This window comes from Lontra canadensis, unplaced genomic scaffold (assembly GCF_010015895.1).
Source record: "Lontra canadensis isolate GAN:19392208 unplaced genomic scaffold, GSC_riverotter_1.0 scaffold46, whole genome shotgun sequence".
Classification (NCBI taxonomy): domain Eukaryota; kingdom Metazoa; phylum Chordata; class Mammalia; order Carnivora; family Mustelidae; genus Lontra; species Lontra canadensis.
Window position 1 is genome coordinate 5484911 of NW_022631040.1, and position 23206 is coordinate 5508116.

General features: G+C 34.9%; 1 protein-coding gene across 3 annotated transcripts in view; it reads left to right on the top strand.

The window, feature by feature from the left end:
- Positions 1–23206, top strand: part of BRINP3 (BMP/retinoic acid inducible neural specific 3) — a 389711-nt gene that overhangs the window by 201155 nt on the left and 165350 nt on the right. For all 3 annotated transcript variants that reach the window (XM_032872908.1, XM_032872910.1, XM_032872909.1), the window contains exon 4: positions 3922–4112. In XM_032872908.1, the coding sequence (XP_032728799.1) occupies positions 3922–4112 (191 nt within the window). The remainder of the gene's footprint in view (positions 1–3921; positions 4113–23206) is intronic.

Below are 23206 nucleotides of genomic sequence, written 5' to 3' on the forward strand. Positions count from 1 at the left end.
ACTGTTGGGCCCTAATTAAAAAAAAAAAAAAAGAAAGAGAGGGGAGCAACATTTATTGTACATATTGTATGTGTTCTGCCAGGTTCTATGGAGGCATTATATGCTTAGTCTTTTCAAACAGATGAGAGTAGGATATTGGTTCTGTCATAGAGATGGAAATGCTAAGGGCAAGTGTAACTTTATGAAAGCCCCAGAGCAATCAAGTTAGAGGACTATGAGCTGTCAAGATTTACCTTCACATACCCCTGACTCCAAAACGCACATTTTCCTTTCTCTTATTATATCATATTTCTTTCAAATTAAAACAGAAACAATGAAGAATGAACTGTAAAACTATTAATATAAGTGTATAATGATTTACAATATCTTTTCCTTTAATTTTTTCTGTAGTCCATAATATATATTTGCTCTCAGGGTAAAAGGAGGAAAGCACATTTATCTGTACATCACAAACAAACATGGACTCTGAAAAACAAAGGAAACATTTTCTTAAATCTCCAGTAGATAGGAAATGGAAGCTGCTGTGACTCATGATGATGACTATGGGCCATCACTTCTCTATGGACATCATTGATTGCTGAAACTTATATTAGTATTTATCATTCATATTGTAACATGGGGCCACTCTGGAATAGTAATCCCTGGCTCTTGGTATGTGTCATTTTCCAAATTATCACAGGACAACCTAATATCTGCAAAAAATCCTTAAATCAAAAATTTTTAAAGATTTTATTTATTTATTTGACAGAGAGAGATCACAAGTAGGCAGAGAGGCAGGCAGAGAGAGAGGAGGAAGCAGGCTCCCTGAGAGCAGAGAGCCTGATGCGGGACTCGATCCCAAGACTCTGAGACTATGACCTGAGCAGAAGGCAGAGGCTTAACCCACTGAGCCACCCAGGTGCTCCTCCTTAAATCAAATATTTTAACCTGCTTTTTAACATAAGATTATGCTACTCCTCTCTTTTTTGTGTGATGAATGACTCAGTGAGGTCCCACTAAGGAATTTTCACCTGAAACGTGAAGATGTATAAAGGGATATGGTATTTAAAGGACTGTTTTGAGAGATATTTCCTCATCATGTGTGGATACAGATTGTAGGACGAGGGCTCATCAGTTTGTGAAAGAAGTGGAAAAGGAGGTTTCTGTTCATCACAAATAAGACAAAATAGCTAAAATTACTAGAAATGTACACATATGGATTGAAGTGCTTTATTCTAAATTTTAAGGAATTGAAGTGAATAAAAGAGATGAATACCATGCCAACAACTTTTGAATTCTGACTGCAATCTAGTCATATTCTAAATCCTTTGTAGATATTATCTGTTTCATGTTTCCAGCTGCTCTTTGAGGAAGAAATACTCTGCTCATGTTACATGAGAGGAAACTGAGTCAAGTTACACAATTTAGGATCATTCAGTTACTAAGTAGAAGTCAGTATTAAAACCCAAATCTATTTGGCACTAAAAGTTGGCACACTTACATCTAAACTATGATAAGTATTTCTCTATTTTTCTTTCTTCCAGCACCTCATAATTCAGTGAAAGAGTCCATTCTAGTGCTCTAATTATCTCTTCGGCTCAATGATGTATAGTTTTTCCATTCATGTTGGACACCTCCAATAATAAGAAAATTCACCACTATACAAAAAAAGACAGAGTGAAGATGACTCTTCACATATTTAAATGGCTTTCTTAAATCTCCAGAAGGCAAAACTAATTTCCAATAAATCAATTGAACCCATATTTTGAATTTAGTATATTACTGAATTGAAGAAAACATTAGATATTATTTTAAAGAATAGGCAATTAAGCTTCCTTCTGTCTACAGGAATCCATAGAAAACATGAATGTAAGGAGGTTAAACACGGATATTTAGATGTAATTTTCTAAATAGAATCATCTGAGAACAGGAAATCATTCAGAATTTCATTTTAGTCATAATACTAATATCATGAACTTACTACTAATCACTCTAAAAGTTTTCTGATGAATAAATATTTTAAATCATTCTCACTTCTTTCTTATGGCTGCACTCTTTTCTATTGTATAGATGTAACATTATTTTTACTGATTGGGTATCTGTGTTGCTACAAATAATACAAATAAAGCCACAGTATTAAAATATGCATATTTTAGCATATTTTAGCCATTGTATGTTTTAGCATATTTTAGCCATTGTTTTTTGGGATAGATTCTTGAAAGTAGGCTGCTGAGTCATTGTTGGTAACTATTGCCAGATTTCTCTCTATAGCTACATCATTTTGCATGACTACGAGTGATATATCAGAGGGCCTGTTTCCTTCCTGTTTGCCAACAACTTTGGCAGTCTTCAAACTTTTGGATTTTGGCAAATTCCATAATTGCACAGTGATATATCAATATATTTTAATTTGAGTTTCTTGTACTATTTTAACCTATATTTCCTGTATTTTCTGCATTATGAAAAGTGCTGCCATTAAAGCAACTTGGCAAGTCTTAGTCTTTAGCACTCACTATACAATGTTTTTCTTCGTTCCATTTAATAATATTTGGACTGAATTCTACAATATCAGATATCAAAACTATTTGTTTCCTTTTCATTTACATTACCAAGATCTTTGTTATTTTAACTGTTCTTAATAAGACTTGTCTCTTGCTGTCTTAGTCCATTTGGGCTGCTAACAAAACACCATAAACCGAGTGGCTGATAAACAGCAGAAATTTATTGCTCACTGTTTTGTTTGTTTCAGCTCTTGTAGTTAGGCTGTTTGATGTCCGGTATGCATGTTGGGATCCTAATACAAACCGAGAATGGGACCTTCCAGAAGTAGCATTGTTAACACTTTACTTCTGATATCCATAGACCTGAGCTCTCGCTTTATCTGCTGTTTATAAGCTGTTACTTAAGATTAGATAATCACCAAGGATATGTCATTTTAAAATTCATATTATTTTATTTATTTGATATTTTATAAAACTGGCTTGCCAATTTGTAAGTGGGCATAATGCTACCAGAGCAGTGGGCTCCTGAGAGTAAGAATAACCATCAAGTCTGACAATTATATGCTAGATGAAGATCCAAGAATACAGAAATCTGAAAACGGAAAGTTCTTAGTGTTAATTTAAATACCATTGATACTTTTGGTCAACATTTGAACATAAAAAAATCAAAGCTTTATTATATTATATTTTAAATTTCGCCTTCAAAAATCCATTGCCAATACCCAAATTTTCCATGGAAGTTAATGACTTCCAATAGAGCTTATTAACACATAATACTTTTATGTAATGCCACATGTAGGAAACCTGTGAATTTAGTTCATATATGTTTACATAACTGTATATGCCTATGAATGTTTTCTCTGCATTTTCAAGGTTCAATTGAAAGTGGTTAGGGGCACTGGGCTGGCTCAGTCCTGAACATGCAACTCCTTAGCTTGGGGTTGTAAGTTTGAGCCCCAAGTTAAGTATACAGTTTACTAAAATAAAATATTTTTTAAAAATGGCTAGTTTAATCATGTGCTTGTTCATGTTTCCATTAGTCATGCTGATCCGCAGTAAGCATTTCTGAGTATATACAATTTCATATCATGCATCCCCCCTTAAGTTCAATTTCATATTTTCTGTTCCTAATTTGCTTTTGTGCCACATAGGTGTTAGGTTAACTGAACTGTATGAGAAAGTCAATAAAATCTAGAGAAATTGTTCCACAAATGCTAGCTATTCAACATTTACCAAATAAGTATTTACAGCCTTCAATAGCTCGCGTACCTTCTTAGGCACATGAGAAATATCCACGAAGAACACAAAAGTTAAACTTGTCTTTTGTTGCTTATCACTCTTTGGTTTTACTATGTCAGTAATCTATACTCCCTCACCTGCAGATCATGGAAAAATTGAAGTTAAGTGGAAAATGGAATAATTTTAAATATTATTAATACAGGAGAGGAGTCACTCACAATTTTTGTGGACAAGCGGAAGCTGAGCAAGAGATCTGAAGGAAGTGACTCCAGCACCAATAGTTCGTTGGTCACTCTGGAGACGCTACATCAACTGGCCGCTTCCTATTTCATTGACAGGGACAGCACCCTTCGGAGACTACACCACATTCAAATCGCATCCACTGCCATTAAGGTACGAATGAGTTTACCTTAAAATGATGTCATACTGTGATTTTTCCTAGCTCTAAAATGCATCTCTGTATATTTTCATATATCACTGATTGAAACAATTATGTTCTTAAAAAAAAAAAAAGGTCGCATTTCCATTTGTCACACTTTATGTAATAGACGTCGATGAAATGGTGTGTCTATAAATCTGTGACTTGATTTTTAGGTTTAGGTTTTGAATGCCCTAAGGATAACTGAAATACACTTGGACTGTGTAAGAGTCTGGGTGCACAGCTTCCCTCATAACGTGTATGAAGATAAAACTTTGTTTTAATAACATTAGTTTATTTTGTGAATAGTCATACTTTGTAGTATTTATTTAACAACGTCGTGAGAAGGTGCTGCATTGGGCTCGAAATGGTCAGTGACACAAAAGTCGTTAAGGAGTCTTGGTTTTGGTAATATCTCCCCACCCATACTTGAACAATATATTAAGAAGTACAAGTATTTGGGTATAAATTTCTGGAAGTCAAGACGCAGCAGAGTCTAGAATTAGTAGGTAAACTCTATGTGTTCACTAGAATCCTTTCCCTCTGACCATACTAAGGTTGACTTTACCAAAACTGAGAGAAAATAAGAATAAGGTGCCTTCATTTTATTTTATTTTTTTAAAGAGAGAGAAACAGGCAGAGAGAGAGAGACAGACAGACAGACAGTGGTTTCCAAAATATTGGGTTTTTTTGACACATTTCTCTAGCAGTTCAAATCAACATGTTATTGTGTTTGGTCAACAGACATTGCCAAATAAAGAATCATCGCAGTGTGATAGGGTGATCCTGCACTAAGTTAACAAGAGCAAAACAAAATATAAAGAGCATTTCTTAAGGTTTCACCTGCAAGATTTCATAATGAATGTAAAAAGCAGTCATTAAGTATATCATTTTATAGCTTTATAATTTTAAAATTATTAGGTATGTTTTGTTTTAAAAGTTAATCAAAAAGTTAGTACTTAAGTATTTGGGGAATTCTAGGAAAAATGAGTCCAAGGTATATATTTTTGTAAGATGTTCAGGAGAGAATAAAATGTGATACAGAAACATCTCTAGCTTATGGGTTACACAAATAATACTAACTGTCTTCCATATTGTTAGTAGATGAAGTTGGGAAAAAGACTTTTATAGATATAAATTATACAATTATAGTAGTCTAGTTCTGATTGTAGGACTTCTGTTATATTGGATAATCAAGTATATAAATAGCAATTATAGATAAAACTGTAGCCAGAGTGAATATAGATATTTTGGTTAATTTAAAAAATATTGTAAGATAGGATATTGTTAGAGATATTTAGTTTAGTTTGCTGAAGGACAGAGAGACTTTTTCAGAAATCAATTTTGATGATACAGTAACTTAAAGTGTATTTTCTAATAGAAGACATCATTATTGTAAGTATGTTTATTATATGGCTATTGATTTTTTTTTCTCAACACCAAGTAGAATTATGCTATAGAGTTTTGTACTTTACTCAGTAAGAAGTATTCTTTCACAGTTTATGTCAAAACTTAACAGAGGGTCACCAAGGACTTGGAACGGGACTTGAGTCTGGAGAGGACTGGTCGCAGGAAAATGATCTTGGGGACAAAAGGCATCAGCTAGTCTCTAAGCACTAAACTACACAAGTTTGCATATTGCCCCTGAAGGTAGAGCTGGAGGATATTGGCCCGCCTGCCATAGGACTGGGCCTGGCTGGCTGTATGAAGTTTCATCTAATGAGACATGAGGGGCCCCTAACTGCTGGAGAAGCCCGGAAGTCCCAAACTGGGACTTAGTGTTGCCCATCTTTAGTTGCCGGCTCGGGGTGGTTTTGGCAGATGGACCCCCTCCTCACCGGAGGAGGAGCTCTATGCAAGAGCTTGGTGCTGGACCTCAGCTCCACGGGTCTGGAGGGCCTGGCAGCCCCAGGTGGGATAAAGGGGTGTGTGTACTCCATCCACATGTGGAGCAGTTCAGGGTGGCTAGGGATTGGGAAAAAATGAAATGAGGTATGTGCCAGTGACAACACCATGACTAAGAATAAAATCACGGAATTATGTAGGGAGTACAGGGATGAGGTAGTGGGAAATGGGAAAGAGGGGAGGACCATCAGACTTTGCAGGATTTAATTAGGTCTGGATGGAGTTCTCTTCTGAGGCAGTTGTAATTTTAAGTGATTGGTGTTTTCTGGTGCGGGGTCAGCTGCTGTCTGGGTTACTGTAAAAGCTCTAAGGAGAGGCTCTTGAGGAGGTCTACAGGTTCCTTCATGGCTTGCATAACTGTATGTGCCTGGGCGTTTTTCTGGGGAGAGTATCTTTTATTTTCATTAGTTACCAAGTACGTCCCTACACAGATAAAAGATGTCTCTTCTCAATTATGAGATTATAATTGCTTAGATGGAAGTTAACAGAATAGGAAGGCTGAGAATGGGGGTGGGGTGGGAGTAGGGGAATCTAAGGGCATCAACTACTGAAATTCTTCATACTTGAACACATAGTTCACTGCAAAGTGCTTTGGGAGTACGTTTGAAATCAAGAGCTTAACCCCTTTACTAAATCCCTAAAGGTTTAGTGCAGTGTTTGTATATTTAAAATTTTCAACTAAAAGTAGCAAGATCCACAGTTTCTTTGATAAGGCAAAATGTTCTAGGTTTGAAGTGCTATGTAGTAGGCATTTCATTTTGCCCACAAATGTGTGAAGTTTTCTCTTGATTTATAGAATTTAGGAAACAGAGTATTGTTAAAAAAGAAAGTCAAGATCATTATCAGAAAACAGCAAAAATATAATTAAATCTGCAAAATCATGCCGACTTTTATCATGCTAATTCTTGCAAAAACGCAAAAGAGTTGGACAAATAGTGTTAACTAGGAGACAATTTCTAGAAAATGCAATGGAACAATTCGGTGTTTTTATCTCTTATAGTTATGGATATAAATGTAGGCTGCAATTCATTAACACATCTGGAAATTTTAAAAAAAGAGGTCCGAACACCTATGTAGCTTAATTAACTGCCATATTATCCTAATTAACAGGATTTTTATCAAATATCCTTTTTCAATATTATTTTTAATGCAATAACATGTCAAATACAATTTCTAGAACTGATCATTTTCAGAAGATTCAATTCAATTGACTCAGGCTATCTAAAAGATTTCACTACCACACTCTTTAGGTTTATTGTGAAATAATCTAATAAATTTAATCTGAAGTGATTGGCAATGAAAATATATATTCTGAGAAAATGTGATCTATCACCTGATGTGTATGTGCATTTTCTAAAACTTCCTTAATGCCCTAAATTCTAAAAATCAGGTTACATGCAGTGAATAAAATTAAATTTTTTATCAAATACTTAAAAATTTTACTTAATTTTTTAAAGATTTTTTAAAAGATCTTATTTATTTATCTGACAAAGAAAGAGAGAGCACAAGCAGAGGAGCAGCAGAGGGAGAGGGAGAAGCAGACTTCTGCTGAGCAGGGAGCTTGTTGCCGAGATCGATCTCAGGACCCTGGGATCATGACCTGAGAGGGAGGCAGATGCTTCAGTAATAGAGCCACACAGGCATCCCTCTATTTTATTTTTTTCAAGATTTTGTTTATTTATTTGAGAGAGAGAGAGAGAGAGCATGCACAAGCAGGAGGAGGAACAAAGGGAGGGGAAGAAGCAGCCTCCCTGCTCAGCAGGGAACCCACCATAGAACTCCATTCCAAACGCTGGGATCATGACCTGAGCCAAAGGCAGATGAGATATTAACCAATTGAGCTACCCTGCCCCCCAAACACTTAAAATTTTTAAAAGAATTAAGTTATTATTTTTTCAAAACAAGTACTGATGAACTTATTGGATTTCTGGCATTTTTTTTTTGTACAGAAAAAGATAGATTTTTAAAATTTTAGGGTTCACAAATTTTTTCCAACAAATTTAGGAAAAAGCAAAAATAATATGTTAAAATTACATTAAAGGTCAATATACCTGGTAAAAAAATTCCACTTAACTTATGTTTGGTGTCACTTAGTTTATGTAAGAGTGTTATAGGTGATGTTGAGAAGAGGCTCCACAACTTTAGATCTACATTACTGAGATAATAAAAATCCATTAAATTAAAAATTTTAATGCTATTTATAAAATTAGGTCTGATAACTTTCTAAGAGGCATTTTTGATATGTAAATTATTTGTTCTTTGAGAATAAAGTCAGTAAAACCTACAATTAATTTTTAAATTTTATTTCTATGTGTCCAAAGAACTTACTTTAAAAAGACATGAGATAAGAGAATTTACATGTAAACCATTCATAATAATTGAAGTTTTGATTTCATATATTAATTTCATTTTCAGAAAGGGTTCCCTTAGTAAACTCTTTTAGGATTAAAAAAAAAATTAATTAATATATAATGTATTCTTTGCCCTAGGGGTACAGGTCTGTGAATCATGAAGGCTTACACATACCCTCCCCAATGTCCATAATCCAGCCACCCTCTCCCCCTCCCAAACCTCCTCCAGTCAACCCTCAGTTTGTTTTGTGAAATTAAGTGTCTCTTATGGTTTGTCTCCCTCCCTGGCCCCATCTTGTTTCATTTTTTCCTTCCATCCCCCACCATGAATCCCCACCCTGTCTCTAGAATTCCTCATATCAAAGAGATTATATGATAATTGTCTTTCTCTGATTGACTTACCTTGCTTAGCATAAACATTTTAACTTGCATTCAAATTCAAGTGTCTTTGTACAATACTAATCATAAATTTAACTTAATACGTTTAACAATTCTGACATTTTTTTCAAATTCACAAAAATGTATCTGCAATTTTTTGTGTATACATGTTTACTTGTTCCCAATATTTTTTAGCCTAAAGGAGTAATATATTATTCCAGAATAATTAATATATATAAATTTAGTGTCATGATAAATTCATAATTTTTAATAATTGAGATTCATATTTTTTAATATTCAGAACTTTTATATTCTTGATAATAATTTTCTACATTTTGTTATAGGCCTTTATTTCTTAGTGCTGAGCTTTCTCTACTTTTGACAAAAGACTAATTTGCTAGAAAGCAGAAGCAGAATCTGTTTATTACTATTTATTTTTGTTTTTAATCAAAATAGCTGATACAGAGTGGCTACCTAATGGTAAATTAGAAAAATCAAGTTAAACTTTACTATTCAGATTAAATCCTTTTATTCATTTTTTTAATGTAATCCCAGTATAATCAACATACAGTGTCACATAAGTTTCAGGTGTACAATATATGATTCAATACTTCTATACATTACCCAGTGTAGATTGCATCTTAATTATACGAATCAGGAAAAAAATTAAAAGTTCTATTTGTGATATTTTTCTGCCTCTGTTTCCTTCTGCTCCACTTTTCCAGCTATGTTCCTAGTATAAGTTATTTCCCGTGCCAGAAGCTATAGTCTGTAAGTCCAGGATACTGTGTTTTATGCTCCCTTACATCTCAGTTGTCATATTATCTTTAATCAAAACCCACTTGTGTTTATACTTCTTGTCATTAATTATTTAGAATTATATATTCTGTGTTGTAACTAAGTGCTGACCAAATTATCTCTTCCATTTACCAAAAAAAAAAAAAGGAAAAAGCCTGAAAAACCTAAATTAATAAATGTATTTAATACTAAATAAAATTAAAAATCTCTAAATAGACTTGCTTCTAACAAAGATGGAAGAACAGGGACTAGGTGCACCTTCCTACATAACAATATTTTTTTTAAAGATTAAAAAATATGAAAACACTGATTTTAAGACACTGAAGAACAGGCAAAGAAGGACAGTGATCCATGAGAGGTGGGAATAATCAAGGTGAGCTCTATGATCACCGAGCTTACTGTCTTGAAAGAGTTTCCCTGTGGTACAGGGAAAGAAAATCCTAGAAGAGACCAAAAGATTCCGTAGGTTGAGGGAAAACCTCAGAGTTTAGTGAGACCTGGTGTTTTCTAGTTTGCTGGGTAGAATGCCAAAGAGGGCAAAGCATTGTAGGAACAGAACCCCAGAGAACTGCAGAGAGTTGCCCCTGGGTATTTAACAGAATACTTTTGCGTGTATATATATGAGAAAATTACCAGACACCCAGGAAGAAACCACAGTACAGGATTAGAGAACAGTATCTGGCACTCACACAGGGCCTAGAAAAGTGTTTTTACAAACCAAAATAGAAACAATCATTTGTGGAGCACTGGACAGAATACTGACAAAAATCCTGCCTCAGTTGTAAGGAATACAGGCACATCTGAAATAAATTGTGGGTTTGATCCCAGACCACTACAATACAGTAAAGATCACAATAAAGTGAGTCAAATGAAATTTTTGGTTTCCAGTGAATATAGAATTTATGTTTACCTTATACTCTTATCTATTAAGTATGCAAATAGCATGTGTCTTAAAAAATGTACATACCTTAATCGAAAAACACTTCATTACTAAAAATGCTAACCATTATCTGAGCTTTCAGGGAGTCATAGTTTTCTTGTTGGTGGAGGGTCGTGTTTTGATGTCGATGGCTGCTGCTGGATCAGGGTGATGATTGCTGAAGGCTGAGGTGGCTGTGCAAGTCTTTAATAATAAGGGAAAAATGAAGTTTACCTCACTGAATGACTTTTCCTTTCATTATTTCTCTGTAGCCTGTGATGCTGTTTGATAGTATTTTATCCACAATAGAATTTTCACAATTAGAGTCAGTCCTCTTAAACCCTGCTGCTGCTCTGTCAACTAACTTTATATAATATTCTAAATCTTTGTTGTCACTTCAGTAGTCTTCTCAGTGTCTTCACTGGGAATAGATTCCACCTCAAGAAACCACATTCTTTGCTTATCCAAAAAAATCAATTCTTCAACTGTTAAATTTTGGTCATGAGACTGTAGTAATTCAGTCACCATCTTCAGGTTTCACTTCTAATTCTAGTTTTCTTGGTATTTCCACCACATCTTACTTCTTCCACTGAAGTCTTAAGCCCCTCAAAGTCATCGATGAGGGCTGAAATCAACTTCTTCAAAACTCATGTTAGCGTTGATATTGTGATCCCTTCTCATGAATCATGAGTGTTCTTAATGGCATTTAGAATGGTGACTCCTTTCCAGAAGTTTTCAACTTACTTTGTCCAGATCCCTCAGAGGAATCACTATCTATGACAATTATAGCCTTATGGAATGTATTTGTTAAATAAGACTTGAAAGTCAAAGTTACTCTTTGATCCAGAGAGTGCAGAATGGATGTTATGTTCACGGACAAGAAAACACTAATTTTCTTTATCTCCATCAAAACTCTTGGGTGACCAGGTGCATAGTCAATGAGAAATAATATTTTGAAAGGATTTTTTTTTTCCTGAACAGTAGGTCAACAGTGGTTTTAAAATGTTCAGTAAACCATGTTGCAAACAGATGTACTATTGTCCAGACTTTGTTGTTCCATTTATAGAGCAAAGCAGAGTAGATTTAGCATAATTCTTAAGGGCCCTAGGATTTCCAGAATGGTAAATGAGTATTGGCTTCAACTAAAAGTCACCAGCTGCATCAGCTCCTAACAAGAGAGTCAGCTGTCTTTTGAAGTTACGAAGTTGTGAAGCCTCTCTAGCAATGAAAGGCCTAGAGAAAATATTCTGATACGAGGCTGTTCAACTCCATTGAAAATCTGATGTTTAGTGTATCCGCCCTTCAATAATGACCTGAGTTAGATCTTCTGGACAGCTTGTTGCAGCTTCTACATCAGCACTTGCTGCTTCACCTTGTATTTATTATACGGATGGATTCTTTCTTTCTTTTCTTTTTTTTTTTTAAAGAATTTTATTTATTTGAGAGAGAGAGAGAGAGAGCACAAGCAGGGGGAGCAGCAGGTTGAGGGAGAAGCAGACTCCCTGCTGAGCAAGGAGCCCAGTGCAGAATTCCATCCCAGGACCTAGAATCATGACCTGAGCCAAAGGCAGAGCCTAACCAACTGAGCCACCCAGGTGCCCCAGAGGCTTGTTTCCTTAAACCTCATGAACCAACCTCTACTAACTTTCACTTTTCTTCTTCAACTTCCTCAATTCTCTCAACTTTCATAGATTTGTATGGACACACAACATACAACAGAGTTAGGACCTTGCTCTGCGTTAGGCTTTGGCTAAAGGAACTGTTGTCCCTAACAGTTCTATTTACACACTCAAACTTTCTCCTTATCAGCAGTAAAGCTATTTTGCCTTCTCTGCCCCCCTCCCCCACCAGCATTTGTGTGTTTATTTGAGTAGCACTTTTAATTTCCTTCAAGAGCATTTCCTTTACATTCCCAGCTTGGCTGTTTGGTGTAAGGGACCTAGATATCAGCTTATCTTGGCTTAGGGCATGGCTTTCTCACTAAGCTTAATCATTTCGAGTTTTTGATTTAAAGTGAGAGACATGCAATTCTTCCTTTCACTTGAGCACTTAGAGGCTACTGCAGCGTTATTAATTGGTGTCATTTCAATTTTGTTGTGTTTCAGGAAATGAGGAGGCCTGAGGAGAAAGGAGAGAGACAGGAAGGGCTAGTTGGTGGAACAAACAGAACACACATATTTATTGATTAAGGTCCCAGTCGTATAAGTGCAGTTTGTGTTTTCCCACCACCCAGATGGTTACAGTAGTAACATCAAAGATCACGGATCATGGAGCACCATAACAAATATAATAATAATGCAAAAGTTTGAAATATTGCAAGAATAACCAGAATGTGGCACAGTGACATAAAGTGAGAAAAATGCTGTTGGAAAATGGCATCAATACACTTGCCCAACAGGTGTAGCCACAAGCCTTCAATTTGTAAAAATTGCAGTATCTGTGAAGCCCAATTAAGTGAAGCCAATAAAATGCAGTATACCTACAATTTTAGACAGTTTTTTTCTTGACCCTAACAAATTATAAAAATAAGACCCCAAATAATCAAGCTGTTTTCAAGAACAACATTCCAGAACAAAGCTCAAGAATGTTTACGGGAATATAAACAAATATGTCCAACATGCAACAAAGTAAGATTCAAAATGTTAACAATTTAAAAGTTCCAGACAATGAAGAAGCAGGAAAACACAGACAATCATGGAGAGAGAATTCAGCCAACTAAAACTGACTTTCAATGAACAAAGACATTAGAATTAGCAGATAAGAATATTAAAATGTTTATTATAACTGCATTCTACATATACTAAAATAAAAGTTGAGACATGAAGGTATAAAAAGAACCAAATCAAACTTATTGAGATGAAGAATATAATCTTCAACATAAAAAATACACAGGATAAGATTAAAAACCTATAACATGACACAAGATAAGATTCGTAAAATTGAGACACAGATACATAGAGTATACACAGGTACTCTCTAATGGAACACACAGAAAAAAATAGTGTGCAAAACAATAAACAGTAAGCTGTGAGACAATTTCATGCAGCTAAGAATATGTGTAATTAGAGTCTCAAAGGAAGATAAGGGTGAAGGGGGCATGTATTAGATACTTACTGCTATGTCATGAATTTAGAGGCTTAAAATAAAACACAATATCATCTCTTTTTTTTTAAGATTTTATTTATTTCTTTGACAGACAGAGATCACAAGTAGGCAGAGAGGCAGGCAGAGAGAGTGGGGGAGGCAGGCCTCCCACTGAGCAGAGAGCCTGACGTGGGGCTCGATCCCAGGACCCTGGGATCATGACCTGAGCTGAAGGCAGAGACCTTAACCCACTGAGCCACTCAGGCACCCTCACACTATCATCTCTGATTGGGGGGAGGGGGGGGCGGGCATTGTCAATGACCCAGGTATGGATTAGTTGGTTTCTTCAATCAGGGTATTCACCTGAGCTAGATTTTCATCTTATTCTCAACTTGGGGAGGATTCATTTCTAAGCTTATGTGGCTGTTGACACCATTCAGTTCCTTGTCCATGTGAGGATCTTAGTTGGTACTTGGTGGGAAGTGACATTCAATTATTTGCCAGTGAACCCATGCTATATGGCAGTTTACAATAACTTAATTTGTTTATTCATGTTCAACAAGGAAGAGAGTCATTATAAAATATTACAATGTTATGTAATGTAACTATGGGCATATAATTATATAATCACATGCATTCTATCACCTTTGCTGTATTCTGTGTTGAGAAACAAGTCACAGTTCCCATCCTTTACTGAGTGGGAAAGGATTACGGAAGAATGTAGACACCATAAGGGAGGGATACTGGGAGCCACTTGAGAATCTGTCCACCACAGGCAAAATAATAAAATAAGTAAATATTTGAAGAATTAATGTTCAGTTTTCAAAGTTGATCAGTATTTAAAACGTATAGATCCAAGAAACTCAAGAGAAAGCAAACATGAGAAACCTCAAGAAAATGATGACCAAAACACTTCATAATCAAATTGTGCAGAACAAATATTAAAGAGAATATCTTAACTTTCATTAGTTATCAGGAGAGTTCCTGCATGGATAAAGACAGCTACTCACATAAAGCTTACTAAGACGGTAAGTGCTTAGATGTAAGTTAACGATGTATGAGGATCAGGTACAGGGGAACAATGCTAAGGATGACGGCAAATTTCTTGGAAACAATGCAAGTGAGAAAACAGTGGAGGTGTGATCTTTAAAATATTTTTAAAAATTCTGTTAAATTAGAGTTTATTTTTAAGGAAAAACGTCTCTCCCCCCCCAAAAAAGGAAAATATATTTAGAGATGTATAAAATTTGTAAGAATTCTGGGGTGCCTGAGTGGCTCAGTCTCTAAGCGTCCAACTCTTGGTTTTGGCTCAGGTCATGAAAACAGCCCCTGCATGGGGCTCCATGCTCCCCGCGGAATCTGCCTTAGACTCGTTCTCTCTCTCCCTCCCCCTCCCGTGTGTGCTCTCATTCTCTCTAAAATAAACAAGTAAATACATAAATAATCGTTAAAAAAATCCATAAGAATTTCCCCAGCAGACCTGAACTAAAGAAATGATGTAGGAAGTCTCTCAGTCAAGAAGGAAAATGATGCCAGTCAGAAATATGAGGTCTGCACAAGGAGTGAAGAAATGTGGCAGGGGCACTGACATGGGTAAGGCTCTCTTTTATTACTATTATTTAAGTCTCTTTAAAAAAGAATCATTTCTTTCAACGAAATTACAATCAATGTGTTGTGAAGTTTCAGTGTATGTAGAAATAAATAGTAGCTTAACAGGATTATAAAAACCAGAAAGAAGGAATGGAAGGAATGCAAGTACATGCTTATGAGGCCTTATTGTTATCTGTGAAATGGTGTCATATAATTTGAAGATAGATGATAAGAATGCATACTATGAATCGTAAGGCAACCGCTAAAATCACAAAATAGAGCTTGTAAAAAAGGACATAATAGAATTATTTAAACATTAATTCAATAGAAGTGAGAAAATTTTTAAAAATGAAAGAATAGATGGGAAAAATAGAAAACAAATACCAAGTAGCAGACTTTAACTATATCAATAATCTCGCAAAATAAAATAGCCTAGGCCTGCCTATCTCCAGATCATCACATCAGATTAAAAAACTAAATAAAATGAAATTTAAAAAAATAAACAAAGGAAGATCCAAATGTATGTCACCTACAAGAAAATTACCTGGAATTTAAAAATAAGTTAAAAGTAAAATGATGCTAACTCTGGAGTGACTACTTTAATGTAAGAAAAATATGTATTAGAAAAGAATATTACCAGAGACAAAATCATTTCATAATGAAAAACTAGTTAGTAATCCAGAGGTAACTATAATCCTAAACATTTATGCCCCTAGTAGCATAGCTTCAAAATACATGAAACAATAAATTATAGGGGAGAAAAATGTAATAAGAAATCCATAATTATAGTCAGGGATTTTAACAGCCTTCTCTCAATCTTTGACAGAATAAGTAGAGAGAAAATGAGCAAGAGAATAATAGATTTAAACAATACTATCATTCAAGCCTTGTAAAGCATGTATTAATAATAGACAGTTATCTGGAAAATCCTCAAATATTGAAAAACTAAATAAGAGATTTCCCAATAACCCATAATTCAGAGAAAAAGTAAAAAATGGTATGAGAAATTATTTAGAACTGAATAAAATAATGAATAAAATAATGAAAATACAACATATCAAAATCAATCAAATATTGGTAAAAAAATACTTGGGATATTTGCCAGAAACAATAGTTTTATTAGGGGAAAAAAGTGATAAAATAATGACCAAAGTTTCCATACTAATCTAAAGATAAAGATGAGCAATTAAATCCAAAGTAATCAGAAGAGTGAAAAGAAAAATAATCAAAATAGGAATCAATAAAGTAGGAAACAGAAAAGCAATAGGAAGGGGTGCCTGGGTGGCTCAGTGGGTTAAAGCCTCTGCCTTCGGCTCAGGTCATGATCCCCGGGTCCTGGGATCGAGTCCTGAATCAGGCTCCTTGTTCCGGGGCGGGGCAGGGAGCCTGCTTCTCTCTCTGCCTCTGCCTGCCACTTTGCCTGCTTGTGCTCTCTCCCTGTCTGACAAATAAATAAATAAAATCTTAAAAAAAAAAAAAAAAGAAAAAAGAAAGAAAAGTAATAGGGAAAGAAATGAAACCAAATGCTGTTTTCTTTTTAAAGTGTATCAATAAATCTGATTAACATTTAACCAGAATTATCAGGAAACAGAATAGTGAATAGACAAATCACCAATATCAGGAATAAGAGAGGTTACTGATTATCAGTATAAATTACACTGATATTGATATAAATGTTAACAAGGACAGATCATAAACAACTTTGTGATTATAAATTTGAAAACGAGTGGACACATTCCTTGAAAGACACAAATTTCTAAAGCTCATTCAAGAATAAATACTTTGAATGGCCCTAAATTTATTAAGCAAATGGATGTTTATTTAAAAACATTTTCTGCAAAGAAAACTCCTGGCCAAAATTTCTTCACTACTGAATTCTAACAAATACTTTAAGGAAAAAGTAACAATATACACACCTTTTCCAGAACATTCAAGAGAGTTTAAAAAAAAAAAAAAAAAACTTTAAATTCAACATTACTATGATATCAAAGCCAAACAAAGTTACCACAAGGAAATAAAACTACCAATATCTCCCATTCATTCAGAGAAAAATATTTTTAAAATGAAAGCAATTTGAAACCAACAATATATCAAAAGGATTCTGCATTATGACTACTTGGAATTTATCCTAGAAATTCAAGGTGAATAACATTTAAAAATCAACCAATGTGGGGCGCCTGGGTGGTTCAGTGGGTTAAAGCCTCTGCCTCCAGCTCAGGTCATGATCCCAGGGTCCTGGGATAAAGCCCCTCAACGGGCTCTCTGCTCAGCAGGGAGCCTGCTTCCCTTCCTCTCTCTGCCTGCCTCTCTGCCTACTTGTGATCTCTCTCTCTTCTGTGTTTAAAAAAAAAAAAAAAAATTAACCAATGTAATTTATCATATCAACAAGGTGCATATAAAGATAGATAGGTGATGGATAGATGGATAGACATATGACAGAATCTTCTCAAAAGATGCAGAAACATCTTTAGGAAAAATCTGACATAAGATTCTGATTAAAAAACACACACAGTGGCGCCCGGGTGGCTCAGTGGGTTAAAGCCTCTGCCTTCGGCTCAGGTCATGGTCTCAGGGTCCTGGGATCGAGCCCCGCATAGGGCTCTCTGCACGGCGGGGAGCTTGCTTCCTCCTCTCTCTCCGCCTGCCTCTCTTCCTACTTGTGATCTCTCTTTCTCTGTCAAATAAATAAATAGATTAAACACACACACACACACACACACACACACACACACAACTCCTAGAAAACTGGAAAGAGAAAGGAACTTCCTCCGCTTGATAAAAAGCATAGATGAAAAACCTTTATGTAGCTGAGATGATACTCGATGGTAAAAGAGTAAATGCTTTCTCCTTAAGTTCAGGAACACGGCAAGGATTTTAGCTATCACCATGTATAGTGTAGTAGAATAATATAAACTTTCTGTTAATAATACTATGGAACATGCTAGTAGTAAATATTATAGTATAGGTTCCCACCAGCGCCATCAAGCAATAAAAATAAATCAAAATTCAGATTTTAAAAGATTTAAACTTTCTTTATTCACAGAAGACATGGGTTTCTGTAGAAAATCCAATGAATTAAAAAAAAAAATTACCAGATATTAAAAGGGGATATTAGTTATAGCATACATGATTAATTTATTAAACCAGGTATATTTCTATTCACTAGCAACAATCAGAAGTTGAAATTAAAGGGCATCTGGGTGGCTCAGTTGGTTAAGCGACTGCCTTTGGCTCAGGTCACGATCCTGGAGGATAGGGATCAAATCCCCTGGGGACTCCCTGTTCAGTGGGCAGTTTCTCCTTTTGACCCTCCCCGACTCATGCTCTCTTTCTCTCTCTCAAATAAATAAATAAATAAAATCTTTTAAAAAAAGAAGTTGAAATTATAATTGATAAAAGATTTAAAAGTCCTGTATACTGAAACAAACAACAAAAAAACCCCTTAAAAGCTAGTAATTGATTATTTTAGTATTTTCACTATTTTACTTTAAATACACACATACACACAATACATGTGTGTATGCCCATACATATATGCATATATCCATCTCCCAGACTGTCCTCTCTCTTTGTCTCTAGTTCTCAATCATACTATTGTCTTCTGCCCTCCATTTTTTGCTGATGAGTAGTTAGCCCTCATTACTGCAATTTTATCTTGAATGCAATGCTTCACTTTCTCTGGCAGATTTTAAGGTTTTACTTTTAGTTTGGTCTTTCAAAAGATTAACTGTAATATGCCTTGATGTGTTTTTTTCCCTCCTTCCGGGGCTTCTCCTCTGAGACTCTCAGGCTAGACTGTTTGATATTTCCCTTACAATCTTGTACTGATTCACATTAGCATTCTTTTTTTCTTTGCTCTTCAGTTTGATTAAATTCTAATAGCTTTGAGTTTTGAGTTTATTCATTTTTTCCTTAATTGCATTGTCTAATGTAAAGCCAATCAAATAATTTGTTCATTTATGATATAATATTTTTCATTTCTACCATTTGTATTTATTTTTTATAGTTTCTCTTTGTTGAAATTCTCTACTTGATTTTGTATATTGGGCCTAACTTTCCTACTAGCTATTTTAGCATTGTAGTTATTATTTTAAAATTCCTGTCTGGGGATTTCAACTTCTCATTCATTTCTGAGTTTTTTCCATTGACTTGCCTGTCTTGCGCATTGGGTTCACATTTCTTCCTTTTCACATTTTATGATTTACCATTGTGTATAAAAACAGAAAAGAACCACAAAAATATGGAAAGCATTGAAGTAAATATTATTCCCTGTGAAAATAAGCATACTTCATCTATTAGACTTCTATTACATGTGGCTGAATCAGACTAATTTGGAATTGCACTTTCTTGAAAACCTAACTTAATCAACTTACATCTGGCTTAAAATAGTCTGAAGGAAGCATCAGTTCTTTGCATTTAGAAGAGCTTAAGTTCTGGTCAAGAGTGAGATTCAGAGGACCACATTTTTTTTTCAACCCAACTACCAGGTTTTTGAGTCATGGGGAATTTTTATGCTCTAAGAAATAACTAGGAATCTCTTGGAATCCTGCAGAATTATCTTTGCACTCCAGTCTTGTCCTGGCTTTCTACTGGAAGGTGATTTTCCTCCTTGCTGTCCTGTCCCTGGCATTTAGAAATTCAATGCCTGGTACTTGGTCAAAGTTTAGAATACCTCAGAAACATCATTATCGGCTCTTCCCATTTTGTGCCCTGTACTTGGTGAAAAACAAAAGTACCTTGGAGGGTTTCTCCCAGTTCTGTTATTATCCTCGGACTGTTGGCTGCCACAGCCTTATCCTTGGGGAAAGCCTGTACGCTTTGGAGAGATTTCTCTCAGCTTTGCTGCTTTGCATCAGGTCACTTATATACCCTCCCAGTGTACTTAGTAAAGGCTCATGACCATTCCACTGGGTGGTGTCAGCCATTTGGGGCTTTTTGGTATTTTAATCCATCATATCACAAATACCACCCTTAAATATTTTTTTTCCTAACTTCTCTTTATCTTAACAGTTGCAGATTTATCCTCTTCCCGCTCTATTGCATGACAGCAGCCATGTCTCCCTTTCCTCCCAGAAAGAGCTAATCATTCTGGATTCAGTTCATTTATAGTATCCACTGTTCTTTTAGAGTTAAACAAAAACTTTGAATTTGAGTTTATCTGACTTACTTTCACTGTTAGGTCGAAAATGATAGTCTCTTGTGATTTTCTACATCCTAAATAGAATTGCAAGTCCTTTCTTTTAGCTTTTGCCATTTTGTCCTATTTCCCTCTGTCCCATGATAAATATATATATATATATGTATATATATATACATATATATATATATTTTTCAAAACACCATATTGTATTACATTAGCTTCTTTCTCATATAAGGTCATAGAGACTTTCTAGAGGTATTAAGACACTTCAATTTTTTATTATGTACTCCATTACCTTTCTGGCGTTACTTCCTGGTGAAGTGCATGGGTTCCAGTATTATGTACCTTTCTTCCCCCTTAGAAACTTTAGAAGCAATTAAAAAGTACTTGAAGAAATCACCAAGACTGAAGTTAAAATATAAGCCTTATTTCAAGTCATCATGTTAAAGAAGCAGTCACAACAGGCTTCCAAACTGTTCTCCCCTGATTAAACTTAAAACTAGCACTTTCCCTTAAGGCAGAACCTGCTAACATCAGCATAAGCTGTGAAAAAAGAGACAAGATTATAACTTCTCCGGTGAATCTACCCAAGTGGTATTTCAGAAACAACATAGTTGAACATGTACAATCCCACCCCTCGATACCACTGATCAAGTATTCTTTTATCTTTCACAGGAGATATTGAATATTGGAGGGAGATGGACTATGAAAGGGCATCAGAATTACACTAACAAGATTCTTGTCAAGGAAACATTCAACAAAGTAAAATACACTTCCTCCTTTAGCAACTTCTAGGACATCTTCCTTAGATTGAATATGACCCGGGCCCGAAAGTTCTCAAAGTAATCCTTGAGATTATATAAAATGTGACCACTTTTCTTGTCATTATATTACCATCTAAATAAGTCTGTATTATTACATAGTACATTATCCCCTCCATGAAAAACGATTAGATAAGCAATTAGATGATGTAAAAAACATAATAAATGTTGATTACAATCACCCTGCCTTCATCCAGGAAAACAGGGCTGTTTTGATTTTGGTTTTTTGTTTTTTTGTTTTGTTTTGTTTTGTTTCCATGTAACTATCAATATTAGATCACTAAATTTATGCAAATTTTTTTTTTTTTTTGTCATTTAACCTTTATTTAGAGATTGGAGGCAAAAGTCAATAGCATTGTGTCAGAGGTCATGTCTTCCTAGTAGAACTCCAGACTGGTTTATTAGAAACAATGATCTGGAACAAAGACTCTCACAAGCAATACTTTAAATCAATAAACTCTTGAACTCTATTTCTTCCCACATATAAATTCAACTTATAGTTTCCAAAGGAATATAAAAGGAGCAAATGTCAAGTGATACCACCAAGAAAGGGCTCGTTTATTTCACTAAGCCCATTTTGGCTGCCCACCATTCTGGTCACTATGGCAAATACCAGCAGAGAAACTAAAGATAAGCCTAAAACTTACCTGGAGGCTGCATTTATTGGCGATCCCTACATTCCCTGTCTCTTAGTTGTATTTGTGTATGTGTATGTATTCTCCCACGTGAATGTGTGTGTGTGTGTTTGGCAGTATTTATTGAGAGCTCTGAAATGCCGACTGAAACTCTCCAGGATCCCAGTTTTCTTGCAACCAACCAAACGAACCTGATCTACAGAATTCCAACTGCCCTAGAAAACTGAAATAAACATTGGTGTGCACATACAAATATTCCTCCAAAAATTAAAATACCTCTTATAAATAAGTACCAAAGGGAAAAAAATCCTTCAAGTCTAGTTCAAATATTTTGTTGGATGCACAAAGAAGACTTTGATTTTATTTCTTAAGTATTTTTGTTCTTTAAAGAGGAAGTGAATGATATTAAAAAATACAGTTACAATCAACAAATAGAAAACAAGACATTTCTTGAACTTCTTCCTAATTTAGTTCATTACACCAAAAAGAGACAACTACATAATAATAGGTGGTTTGATTTTATGTAAATTTAATGTTCATTTTAAAAACAACCTTACTGAGATATAATTCATATACCATATCATATATTTAAAGTGTCCAATTAATTGTTTTTTAGTATGTTCACAGATGTGTATCATCATCACCACAGAGAAATATAAAACATTTTCATCATCTTACAAAAAAAAAAATTAAAACAACCAAGACCCATTAGCTACAATCTCCCTATGTTCTACCCACCCACACCCAGCTCTATCTAATTTCTATCTCTATAGCGTTTCCTCTTCTGAGTTTTCATATGAATAGTATCATGTAATATGTGGACTTTTGGGTCTGCCCATTTTCACATGTCTTAATGTTTCCAAGCTTCATCCCAACTATTGCATGAATCAACATTTTTCCCTTTTTATGGCTGAAATATGAAGACTATTTCATTCTATGGATGTAACACGTACTTTATTCATTTATCTGTTGATGGACATTTGAGTTGTTTCTACTTTTTGGCTATTATGAATAATGCTGCTATCAGCATTTGTGTATAACTTTTCGTGTGAACATATGTTTTCATTTCTCTTGGATATATACCTAGAAGTGTAATTGCTGGGTCATGTGGTAACTCTGTTTAATTATTTGAGGAACTTTCATACTGTTTCCAAAACTGCCGCACAATTTTACATTCCCCCTAAAACATCCAAGGACTCTGATTTCTCTATGACTTTGCCAACAATGGTTATGATCTGACTTTGATCTACACGTGCTCGTGGGTATGACATGGTATCTCACTGGGGTTTTGTTTTGCATTTGCCTAATGACATCACCGAGCATTTTTCATATGTCTATTGATCACCTGTATATTTTCCTTGTAGAAATATCTGTTCAGATCTTTCATTCATTTCCTAATTTGGATTTTGTTTTTTATCATTGAATTGTAACAGTTCTCTGTGTATTAT